This window comes from Strix uralensis, chromosome 11 (assembly GCF_047716275.1).
Source record: "Strix uralensis isolate ZFMK-TIS-50842 chromosome 11, bStrUra1, whole genome shotgun sequence".
NCBI lineage: Eukaryota > Metazoa > Chordata > Aves > Strigiformes > Strigidae > Strix > Strix uralensis.
Window position 1 is genome coordinate 2,709,685 of NC_133982.1, and position 12,621 is coordinate 2,722,305.

The 12,621-nt window shown below is 43.8% G+C and overlaps 1 protein-coding gene across 3 annotated transcripts in view; it reads left to right on the forward strand.

Moving 5' to 3' along the window:
- CSNK1G1 (casein kinase 1 gamma 1) overlaps nucleotides 1-12,621 on the forward strand; it is a 110,631-nt gene that overhangs the window by 39,697 nt on the left and 58,313 nt on the right. For all 3 annotated transcript variants that reach the window (XM_074880434.1, XM_074880435.1, XM_074880436.1), the window contains exon 3: nucleotides 4,765-5,180. In XM_074880434.1, the coding sequence (XP_074736535.1) occupies nucleotides 5,003-5,180 (178 nt within the window). In that variant the 5' untranslated portion in view covers nucleotides 4,765-5,002. The remainder of the gene's footprint in view (nucleotides 1-4,764; nucleotides 5,181-12,621) is intronic.

Genomic DNA, 12,621 nt, shown 5'->3' on the forward strand with positions numbered 1-12,621 from the left:
GCATTCTGAGTTGTCTTTAAATATTAATATGACTGACTTCAAATTACAGTCTAGTCTTCATTCTTCTGCCACTTCACTTCCAAAGCCAAACACTTTGTTAGTTCTCAAAAGCCATATTTGGTGCCATATTTACTACAGTTGTTTTTAGTACGTAGTAACAATAGCGAAAGACCTTTTTGCGATTTGGTGTACTGATGGCTGGGATCTGCTTGTAGGGTTGGCTGTAATAAAGAGGTTATGAAACGCTTGGTTCATTCATTCATTGCTGATCTGAATTCCTGTTTGCAGGCAGCTTTCAGCTGAGAGAGAGGATGTTTAGTGTTTGCAGACTGTCAGGCGTGACCTTTCCATCCTTCTCCCTGGGGAGACCTTATACAGATGGGGAACGGGGGAAGGATGGAGGCGTAGTAACTTTATAACTGTTAACATCTTATTTCACTAGCCAGAAAATGTGTGGTGGAGCTCCGTACTTAATCTGCCTGAGAAGAATGGAGTTGCTTGTCCCATCTGAGATGCACTGAGCAAGATGTTGTGTCAAACCAAGCGGTATATTTCTGATGTTGGATCTGAAACTTGGCACACGGGGCTTGAGCAGAGTTCAGACTTCAGTCTGGAGGAGGAGGAAGCTGTATCAAGGCTCAGGAGGGCTTGTGCTCGCAAGAGGCTTGAGCAGCCCTTAGAGGAATGATGTACTTGTGGCATTGAGTACTGACGGAGGACCGCCTGCCCTGCAATCGCTGAAGATCAAGGCCAACTCATATCAACCATTTGAAACATGTTAAGTTGTGCGCCTTTACCCTTTGGTGGCTTTCCACCCCATTTTATCATAGCTGGTAAAACGCTTTTTATAATGATGGTGTCTGTGCCAGCAGGTAGCCAAACAACTTTGCAAAGATCTGCACCTAGGCATCAGGTTCTGCTGCAAAACAACCTCACTATCTGGATCCATCTACTCTACAGGTCAAAAGCTGGTAGTACTTCATGGCAGAAGGATGGTTAAATGGCTTCTGGAATCAGGCAGGAAAACGTTGTAGTGTGTTCTTAAAACAGCCTGTCTCTTCCCAGTCCACCTCATGTTCATCAGGGTTGTTTAGAAACTTTCTGGTGGTTTTAGCTTATATTGACTTTTCTTACGCTCTCCACTGGCCATGTTAGTGTTGGGTGAATGAGAGAAAAAAAAAAAACAACTGTTTGCAACTTCATAAAAATTATATCATTCTTCCTTCCTGTGCTGTAATAGGTCCCCATCACACAGATTTTGTGTCTTTTAGCCCTTCTTCCATGTAGTCCTTCATAGTATTATCTCCTCAGTCTTCAGAGCTGTGCTGCTCTTCCTGTCTCATACAATGCTGTGCATTGTTTTTTCCAAGTGTAAACTAGGCAGGGTTTGTGCTCTTGCTAGAGACTTCTTTCTGTAACCCTTTTGTGAGGTCTGTAGTTGTAGCCCATGGATTATCCAACCATGATGAAAATAATGATTTTGGTCTCCAGGGGAAACAAATCCTCCTCTCTGGCTTTGGTGGATCAACTGTGTTTTCCAAAGTGCTACTTTTTTTTATTCATAGAATTCCTCTCTTCTGCTTATCTTTCTTAGTGATCCAGCCCCAGAAGCACTCCATCATCATCCTCACATTTGATTTCTCTTCAGCAATAAACTTTCTTAGTGTCAATGACTGTCCTTTTTTTACGTTGTTTGTTTTGAAGCAAGTCTCTCCTCCCAGGACAGGTTGGGGTGGGGTCCAATCAAAGTGTCATTGCTTCTGCAAGCTGGTTTCACAAAGCAAATACAACTGTGCTTGCATCTACGCAGACGGCGTACTCACCCCCTCAGAATGAATGCTGCCGCTGAAAGTATGTTGGGATGTCTGTGATGAAAAACCAGTTCATCCTGTTTGCCTGTAGCGGATGCTTCCTGCTTATCCATATTCAGTTTTAAGTATTAAATCTTGAATTAATTTGAGCTACAATTAAAGCTTGGTAATACTAAATATTGAATTTCTTGTATGTGAACATCTCTGACTTTTCTGTCACTAGCTAGGCCAGCGGTGCTTAATCATGAATGTCATTTCACACATTATTTAGTACCACACAGGGAGCTTGACACATCAGCTTCTGGGTCGGTATGGCCAAACGGGTAGTATGGATGTGATACAGTGGTTCTCAGATGACCTGATGATTTTCAGACCCCCTGGATTTGATGCAAACGTGCTCTATGATGTTTTCTGCAGAGATCCACCTTTGTGTAGAGCTACGAGAATTCATCTGCTTTTCACTCTAGAAAAGAGGGCTGCTGAGTCAGGGGCTAGGTGAAATATCCTGTGGGTTGTAGCCTGTGCAACGTGAGCTCGGTTCTAAACATTAGTATAAACTTGTTAAAGATAGGTGGTTTTGTGGGATCGTTATGTTGCATGAAGCATCCATTCATGTGTATGTTCTTTACACTATTATTAGTTCCTCAGGGTCTTCCTAATACACTGTGGAGAGACACAGATCCTTCCTGTGAAGGTGTAGTCTGTTTAGAGTCCTGCAAACTCCCTGTCTGATATAGAAGCCTGCAATAATATATGAACAAAAGCAGTGGAAATTAATTGCAAAGTGGTGTTAAAGTTATACATTCTCTGTATTTAATCGTTGCTTTTTTTGCAGATGTATTTTTAAAAAAATATCTAGAGGGGAAGTTCAAGCTGGGGAGAACTGTGCCCTCTTTTGTGCAAACACACAGAACTGCAAATGGAAATGGATAGAAAGGTCAGAGTTGTGCTGAAGACTAGTTCAGTGTTCAGAAAGTGAAATTTCCAACTGGTAGCTACCTGCATTTTCTGGACCTGGTGTGAATGACTTCTGCCTTGTATACAGATGCCTTAGATCAAAACAAAAGTTTTCAGAAATGAAAGTATACCACAGTTGAAGGCTAGGGAAAGCGTGCTCATATTTCAAAAGGGCTAATGCTTTTGTTCCGTGCCACTGGTTTGTGGATAGGTAATAATTCTTGTCTTTTATTTTTGGATACCTGGGAGTAGGTAGGTTAGCTTCCCCTACAAATGTATTGCTACAGGAGGACTGAGCCAATTGCCTTAGTAACTTTTGAACCTGTGTAAATGTGGTTGTTTCTGAGCGTATCTGATAGTGTTCGATCACTGATGTCCTTCCACACTGACTTGTTTAGGTGGTTTCATTTAACACATCTCTGCTGACTTTGGAGGTATTTGTGAACTTCCATGCAAACATTGAAACTTCTGCGTGGATGCCTACGGCTGAAATACGACGCAAACCTTCTTTCTAAAATTATTCAGGCACTCTTTACATCTGAAAAATTACGAAGGCAACAGTGTCCCCTGAAGGAGTACAGTCCAGTACGTATAGGTCCTGGGATGTGGGGGATAGCTCCAGGTATGTTTATTGTAGTTCTTGCTTAAGAACTGCGCCACAAGCATCTCTGGAGTGTCCACATCTGCTGCCTAATACCGGTTCCCGATGCAACATCTGTACAGACAAAGCGTGCTGCGACCTTTCCCTTTATCCTGCTGATTGCTTGGGAAGTGAGGGGAAGCTCCCCCCCATCACTGGTGCCTCTGCACTGCCCCGTCAGGCCACCATGCTCTGTTGCTACAGAGTCTTCAGAGTTTCATGTCTGAGCGGTAGAATTTTTTCCTGACCGCAATGGGGCCGAGCTGAATCATCGGGCTGCACAACAATCTGGTATGAGTTCATGTCCTAGGAAAGGTCTCATGGTGAGATGTCAGTCTTCCTTGCGCTCCCTGGACTGCACTTGTGGAGCAAGAGCACCTGTGTCCGAACGGCTCCCACCTTTCTTTTTTGGGCTGGTCCCGTGGGCACAGAGGAACCTCTTGGCCTGCAGGGGTTGAGCAGCATCTATTTCTTGTCCTCTTTTGACAGAGTTGGCAGACTGACGCTTGTGAGATGCACCAGTGCGCTGTCTGGAGTAGCCCAGAGTTGCCGCCCTTGGGGTTACGGTGGTGACAAGTTTGGACATGCGGGAGGAAGGTGTACTTCAGTTTCTGTGGGAGAACTGTCAGGCTTTTGTTTGCCACTCATGAGTGCAGGCTGCTGGAGAAGATCTTGGCCCTTGAGTCCCTCACCCAATTCCAATAGAACGTCTGTTTTTATAAACCTCATTTTTTTGGCAACTGAATCACGTTAGCAACGTGAACTGTATGTTGATACAGCTTTCAGGAAATTCCTGGCTTTTTTTTAAATAATAAATCTTGCTTTGGCTACTAATTTTGGTCACTTCTGTAAGACAACAGTTTCAATTAGCAAATATATCTGAGGTCAACTTTAAAATACGTAAAATGAAGGAGAATTTGAATTTGTAAGTGCTTCAATATTTTCTTCCCTTGGCACCTTTGATTTGCCACTTTTTATTTTTTGTCTGGCTTTTGTGCAGTACTCAATGAATGTATGAAGTGAGAAGAAAACAGACTTTGCACTTCCCAGTCGCTTTAAAGATGGGACGTGATCTCCTTGCAGTTTCCACCTGATGTGCTGGTGTAACCGAAATTGCTTTTGTTAGTAAGTGCAGCGTGAGTCCTGATAACTCCAGTGGCAAGCAGTGGATGGGTAGCACTTACATCTCTCTGATGTCAGGGCTTTTTATCAGGAAATTGTTAAGAAAATGGTAAAGTTCCCATATAGCTTTCTTTGAGGCTACGAAAGCTCTGGATGTTGGTCCTGTTGTACGTTTCTTGCTTGTATTTTAAAATAATGATTTTTATTTCATTATATCCTTTTTCTTTTCCCCAGGTAAGAAACCAAAAGCAACCTGCCTTTATTGAGTTCTCAACAACATAATTGACCCCTTGGTACATTATCAAGATGCGTTAGGAAACTGGATACAGTGCCAAAAGAACCCCAAGCGTTTCCATGACTCTCTTGGACCCTGACTCGGATACTTTTGGATATATATTTCTATTCTAAGGAGAAGAGTGCGTACTCCAATTCCCTTCTGCCAGCTTGCTGGCAGAGATATTTCACTAAGATCATGGACCATCCTAATAGGGAAAAGGATGAAAGGCAGCGGACGACAAAAGGAATGCCGGGAAGGAGCGGGCACGGTTCTCGACCAAGTTCATCAGCGTCTTCTGGCGTTCTTATGGTGGGACCCAACTTCAGAGTTGGCAAGAAGATTGGGTGTGGGAACTTTGGAGAACTCAGACTAGGTAAGTAGTAACTGTTTTAGTGGCCTGCATTATCCAGATTAGCATTTCACCACTGGAATATAAATACATAAAAACTTACCCTGGCTTGAGAAACGCGCGTGCTTGTCTTGTTTCCCAAGCGTTGAGCTGCCTTACCTGAAGCTTCTGACTCAGAAGATGTAACTGTTAACATTATTTTTATTTGCATAAAGTCAAAGTGAATACACCGGAGAGGCCAAAGATGCAAATTTTGAACAATCCCAACAGTGAAGACTGTTCTCAGCACTGAATGTCTGGCCGAAGGTGAAAAAATCTTAACTGTCTGGATTGCTAAATCTCGCTCTCAATTTTTTGTTCATAAGCTAGGGCGCCCTATTAAAGTAATGGGTGAGACTCTTTCCCAGCACTCGGCGACATCTTCTCTATTCCATGTCCCTCACTAACCTCAGTGCCCTAGTTTCAGTCCCATCACCTGCTCCCTGATCTGTCCCATGTGTTTGACTCGCTGGCTGGCGAAGAGCGGGGTGTGCCCACTGGCCATCTGGCTGCTGCCTCTCAGCCACTGAACTGGCCCGGCAGCCCCTGATTTTTCGTGGTCCGTTGGTCTTCTAACCACATGTCTTGCAGCTGGTTGCCCAAACAGATGGCTACGCTAATGCATTGTTTGCTTAGGATGACTTAAGAGCCCAGTGCAATGTTCTGCAGTGCGTTGGGCTCTTAAGTCATCCTAAACAAACAATGGCTGTTTTATAAATGAGCTGGGGGAAGCAGCCGGTGTCTTTAATTACATGCCCCTGAGCTCCCTATACGTGGTTTTGGTGTGGTTGCTGTAGATCAGAAGCAGTACCTTGTGATGGTCTCGATCCTGACTTACTTAAAACAGTTGTATTTCTCCACTACTGCTGAATGAGTTGAACTGCTGTGGTAGTGAACTTGAGGGTGCTCAAAACAGGTTGGCTGACATAAATATCATTTGCCCCCAGATTGGTATGTATTTAGAATTGAAATTAAAATCATTTGTGAATCAGGCACAAGGGATGATAATCAATTGGGAAATTGCTTCAGGTAACCAAAGGGTTATAACACCTAACTAGTGATAGTATCTTTGTAGATCTGTGTAATCTTAGATTAATCTATGTAATTTCATTCTAAGGTTTGGTTACTGTATCTATATGATGTGCCACTAGTCAACAGTGTGAAGATAAACCAGCTTGCTTATAATCTGTCTCAGTAAACAAGTAGTTTGGTTTCAGCATTACATCAGATAAGTTATATTGATTTGCAGGAACAGAGATAATGCTCCAAAGGTGGAGAGAAACCAAGGGCAGGGACCAAAACTCCCACCTTCACGAACACGAGCACATGAGCGTAGTTGGCAGCTGAAGATAAGTTTGGATCCTTACAGTAACATAACATGAATAGCTGTATGGCATTTTCAAAGGCCTCCCGACAGCAAATGTCGTGATAGCAAGATCATGGAGATGTTGAATTGCTTTGTAATCCAAGCTCTTCTTTGAGGTTCAGCAGCTGTAGTGGATCCCTCCAGGTATACAGCTCTTGCACTTATTCAGCTGGTTCCCAAATGCTGATCCTGTTTCCATGGTGGTTCTTTTTCACATTTCAAAATTGTAGTGGTATTGGATTTCTGACTAATGTATTGTTTCGAAGCACAGGCTTTACACAAGAGATTTCACTGCTGAAAAGGTCAGTTTGTAGAGAAATTCAGTTTTAACTATGGAAACAGCAACACTTGTTAATTGAGGGCCTCTTTTTTTTTTTTTTTGGTACACTGGTAAATGTTTTGCTAATATTGGTTAATACAGCACGCTGTATTTGGGCAATGAGCCATATGTACTGATAACAGCAATTAGGTGTAAGGTCCTAATAGAAGCTGTATTATTGTTGCTTTTTGCCAGTCACTGTAGCTTTAAGAACTCCTGTTTGCTCAAATATCAGATATTTCTATTGCACAGATGTGATGCTAATTATCGCTGGGGGGAAGGAGAAGCAGCATGTCTGAAATACGAGCAAACAAGTCTCTGATAACAGTTTTGTCCTGAAAAGATGAATGGCATGCATGCCCTCTGCTTTTTGGCTTTTCTTATGTGGTTTTGGAGAAGTTAAGCACTAGTGAATGCTTTAAGTAACAGAGGAAGAACAAAGTCACGCACTGATAAACAAGGTGGAAAATATATTTTTTTTCCAATTCCCCAAAGAATTTATCTTTTTTTCAGGTGTTGTGTTTTCACTCTAAGCTGCTCTTGAATTGCACTCCAGTGCCAGACAGAGGACTGATTGTTCAGGGAGGAGATGGCATGTACGCACGGAAGCTGTTTTCTGCAAATATCAAGCTCACTGCTTAGGGTTGATCTTTCTTGCTGCAAATACAGATAGCCCCGGGGATATTACTCTTTTTGAAGCACGTGTGAGCAGCTCAGTTGGATTCCAGCCCGAAGAGGAGCTGAAATGGGAAGATGAACACAAAACTCAGCGTCTGGCCCAGAGTAATAAGATGAAACAGGGTTAACAGATTACTATTTCTTTGGACAGGTTGCAGATTGTGTTCTGTAAGAGTTTTGGTTTCCAAAGTGGCTGAACCCACTAGCAGGGGTATGGTACCAGCAAAGAGCAGGGGGTCTTGCTTGCTGTCCCTGGGCTGGACTCTGCATGCTTATGGGGTTTCATTGCCTTTCGTGCAGTGCCAAGCCCTGTCCTGCAGCTCCCAGTTACCTGCCAAGTCAATTCTCAAGCTGCCTTAGGAGCTGGAGCACGCCTGAAGTTTTATAGTGTGACTTCTGCCATGACGAGGTCCTACATCTTCACCCCAAGCTGATAGGAGAACCAGCATTACGTAAAACAGACTGAGAAACAGGCTCACTGAGCTGTAAAATCGTGTAATGTCAGTAGGTGCTCACTGCTCAGGAAGAATGGGATTTAACCTGTTAAAGCTAGTGCTGTGATAGCCACGGCTGTAAACTTCCCTGTAGAAAAGATATCGCCACCTGAGCCTACGTATTGTCTGCTTATATCAATTCATGGACTTACCTACTGGGTATTTCTCGTATTTACCTGAAATCCTGAACCATGAGCCATGTTAGAGATAAACAAGCCTCTTCAAATGTCTCATTTTTCCCATTTTGGCACCCTTATTTAGTCAAGCAATTAAATAAGTACTAATGTAAAATCATTCCAGTTTCAGTAGGTTGGAGGGTTTTCTAAAAGAAGCGTTAAGTTCTGGAGAGAGCAGGGCCTTATTTTAATGCAGAGCTGTAGACTGGAGTCCAAATCTTTCTGCTCTAATGCAAATATTATCTGGCATTTTAAAAACTGTGTTTATCATTTAAAAATGACAATTAATGCACCTTTTCTCCCTGCTTAGAGGGGAAAAAACCATGATAGGAGGGCTAGATCCTGTACGTTGCTTGTATCCTCCCTTTGTAGGCTACTTGAACAAAAGGGATTTTCGGAGAAGTCTGTGCTTTCACGTGCTACCCAAAGAAATTGCATAGTGTCCAGAAGTCAGCGTGATTGACACAGAGGTCTCACGAAGATTCAGTGCATCTCGGCAGTGAGCACAAGCCCCAAACTAGAAGAAAAGCTGCTTATTTGTATGTTGCCGAGTCACAGCAGGTTGATCAGATCTGGGGAGGTGTCTCCCAAAAATGAGAACCACCCAGCTGTGTCCCAGGCTGCAGTTTGAAGCCAGGAGCTCTGCTTTAAAACAAGTACAACAACAACAAAGATAATATCTGATATTGGGGCTAGTATTGTTTCTGCTTCCCAAATAACAAAATCATCATGTGAATACTGAACTAGAATCATGCTAGATGTAGAGGGTATGGGTAAGAGTAGATCCTGTGTAGGATCCACACTAGGAGCCCTTATTTGGAGACACGGGCTCTAGAAGGGACAGCAAATCTGGCACTACAAAATCGATGTGAACTCTGTTTCATCTGCCCATGGGATTTAGTCTCTGCAGATGCCATGCTGTCTGGGGGGAGCTCTGCTTGGTCTTTAGGAGGACTAGGTGGATGTTTGCTCCATTACCCAGCCCTGATCTGTCATCAGAATGGATCTTCTGTATAGTGACAAGCTAGAAGGAAGGGTCAAAGCATTTTTGATTTGTGTCGTTCATGAGAGGCTTGTACTTGTGCCTCTTAACTTTGACCTGTGGGAATAGTGCACGCGAGAGATTGATCCGTTTGAGCTCCTCTGCTGGCCTGCAATCTGTCTATATATTCGACACATCTTACTGCAAGGCCTTGAGAAATCCACTCTGTTAGGTTTCCCACGTGAATGCTGGTGACTTAATGCATCGCTTCTCATTTAGAATATGTAGTTCATAATTGTCAGTGGAACTACCCAAAACTGAGGCATGGACTTAATCACTGCTCCATCAAAAGCTTTGCCTGAACTTGAAAGGCTTTTGTTAACACACTTATATCATCTCAGCTGTATTACAGATCTTTTGTCGTACTAAGATAAGATGCAGCTTCTATTCATGGCTTATTTTACTGGGCAGATTCACTTTCTCCTGTGAGTAGTACTGCCTCTACTCTTCCATTTTAACATCAGTGCTATCTTGTAGAAAGAGGAAGAAGAAACCATTACATCTTGGACACTGTGATAGCAAAACCAAGGGGTAGATCTCAGTCTGGAGCAAGCCAATGGAGAGAGTCAGCACATCTTGTGCTGGAGCTTTAGGAAGCATTTGGAGTTCAGAAGCTGGACCCATTTGCACCCCCTTATGTTCAGAGTGTCCCCATAGTGCGTGCTCTGAAGGGGATGAACTGGAGGATTAATTAGTTCATTTACCTTTGGCTGCTGGCCTGATGTCTCAGGCTAGTGTTAAGCTAATCCCAGTTTTTTAACTGAGGAATTTAATTACCAAAATTGTCTTCTATCTAGACCTTAGCCTTATGAACCAGACCATAACAGAACCATAGAATCATAGAATATCAGGTTGGAAGGGACCTCAAGGATCATCTGGTCCAACCTTTCTTGGCAAAAGCATGGTCTAGACAAGCTGGCCCAGCACCCTGTCCAACTGAATCTTAAAAGTCTCCAGTGCTGGGGAATCCACCACTTCCCTGGGGAGATTACTCCCGTGGCTGATTGTTCTCATTGTGAAAACTTTTCCTCTTGTGTCCAATTGGAATCTCCCCAGGAGTAACTTGTACCCATTAGCCCTTGTCTTTTTTGTGTGACTCCTTGTAAAAAGGAGTCTTCATCTTCTTTGTAGCCCCCCTTTAAATACTGAAACATGGTGATAAGGTCTTCCTTAATCCTTCTTTTCTTAAGGCTGAACAAACTCAATTCTCTCAGCCTTTCTTCACATGACAGGCTTCCCAGTCGCTTGATCATCTTTGTGGCCATCTTCTGGACCTTCTCCAGCCTCTCCACATCTTGTTGTTGTCCACCAGGATGCCCAGGTCCCTTTCCATAGAGCTGCTCCCTAGCCAGGTAGATCCCAGCCTGTGCTGCACTCCTGGATCATGTTTTCCCAAGTGCACTTGTCCTTGAACTTCATAAGGTTCTTTTTAGCCAGCCTAGCCAGGTCTTCCAGCAAGGTGGGTCTCCCTTCCAAAGTGTCCACTTCCCCACTCAGTTTGGTATCACCAGCAAATTTTGTCAGGGTACACTTGATCCCATCATCCAGATCACTGATGAAGATATTAAACAGTGTTGGACCCAATATTGATCCCTGGGGGACCCCACTTGTGACAGGTTGCCAGTCTGAAAAGGAGCTATTTCCCACCACCCTCTGGGTGCGGCCTGTCAGCCGGCTCCCCACCCACCACACAGACCACTTGTCTAGACCATAATGCACCAATTTCTCCAGGAGGAAGCTGTGGAGAACCACGTCGACAGCCTTGGAGAAATCCGGGTTGACAATGTCCACTGCTCGCCCCACATCAGCTGAGCAGGTTACTTTGTCATGGAGAGCAATCAGGCTTGACAGGCACGATTGGCCCTTGGTGAATCTGTGCTGGCTTTTCCCAGGCATGTGCTTTGTTTGACTTGTGATAACTCCCAGGAGGATTCGTTCCATAACTTTCCCAGGGATTGAAGTAAAAGCAATGGGGCCTATAATTTCCTGGATCCTCCTTTAAGCCCTTCTTGTAGATGGGGGTGACATTAGTCGTCTTTCAGTCTTCTGGGACATCCCTCGATCTCCATGACTTCTCAAAGATTATGGAGAGCAGCCTCACGCCATCAGCCAGCTCTCTTTAACACCCTCGGGTGGACAACATTGGGGACTATCAATTTGTAGGGGTTAAGCTCCTCTAATAGGCTGGATTATGGCTCCACATATATGTAGGGTCTTTGCAATGTCCTCCTCTGCCTTGAGAGAAGCTTGGAAGAGCACTGTTTCCCCAATATTATCCTGCATTGGTGATAGAGCCCAAGCATTGCTAGAAGGTCTGTGGGTCATTGTTCCCTGGATGGATTTATGCCCCTGCACATTGAGCTCAAAAACTACCTTGAAATGGTGCATCTCCAAGATTGTGATGGAGGTCGTGGGATCTGTAGGGGATGGCGTTCCCATGCCTCCCTCCTTGGGTTTTTTGCTGTTTAAAGAATCAGACTTTCTCACGTATTTGGGCTGGAGCTTCCCTTAGCCTGGCTCAGTGTTCTCAAACTGAGCATCCTGATAGGAGCTCAGTCCCTACCAAGAGGTGGGGAAGAGGAAGTGTCAGTGGGTGAGCTACAGCTGGAGTTGCTGATATGACTTATTTGCTGGTAGCTAATACAGAGCAGATGCTATAAGTGTATTTAGGCTGCCTTCCCTTAATGTCCTTGCGTGTTCTCCCCCACCAGCCGTTAGATAGCATCAGGCTGGAGCCCTTATCCGTCTCAGAGGGTGAAGCAGTTTATCCTGCCACCTGCTTTTCCACTGATTTGGCCTTCCTGCTTTGAAGCCGCTTTCCAATGTCTGAGTGTGCCTGATGCAACTGCAAAACCTGCTTTCTACCCTTCGTTTCCAGCCTGGATATAATAGCTTTTATTAAAAGACCTGAAGAAATAGATTCAAGCAGCCCTGTGTTGTGAGGGTTAATGCTGAAGCTCAGCTTAACACAGCTGCTCGCATAAAACACTTCCTCTTAAGTATATTTAACCTCAGATTTAAATGCCTGCCCTGTGTTAAACAGCATTGCCAGTTACCGTTACAGGTTGAAGCTTTCCATAAATTTTTTTTTTGAATGTTAAAGCAATCCATTGTGTGGAGGACCTGGACTGGGAGTGCCAGATACAAAATTTGGAGGCCAGAGCTACACCAAGCAATGTAGCTGGGATGGTATCAAAAGAAGTTGAATGCAGAAAATATGAAGCTGTTATAAAGTAAAATAAATAAATGGGGCATTTCACCTGATAAATATTTCAGGATTTCAAGATGACTGTCTTCTCTCACATTTGTAATGTCTTTAATTTCATTGAGTCTTCCAGTGCTGTTGCTGCA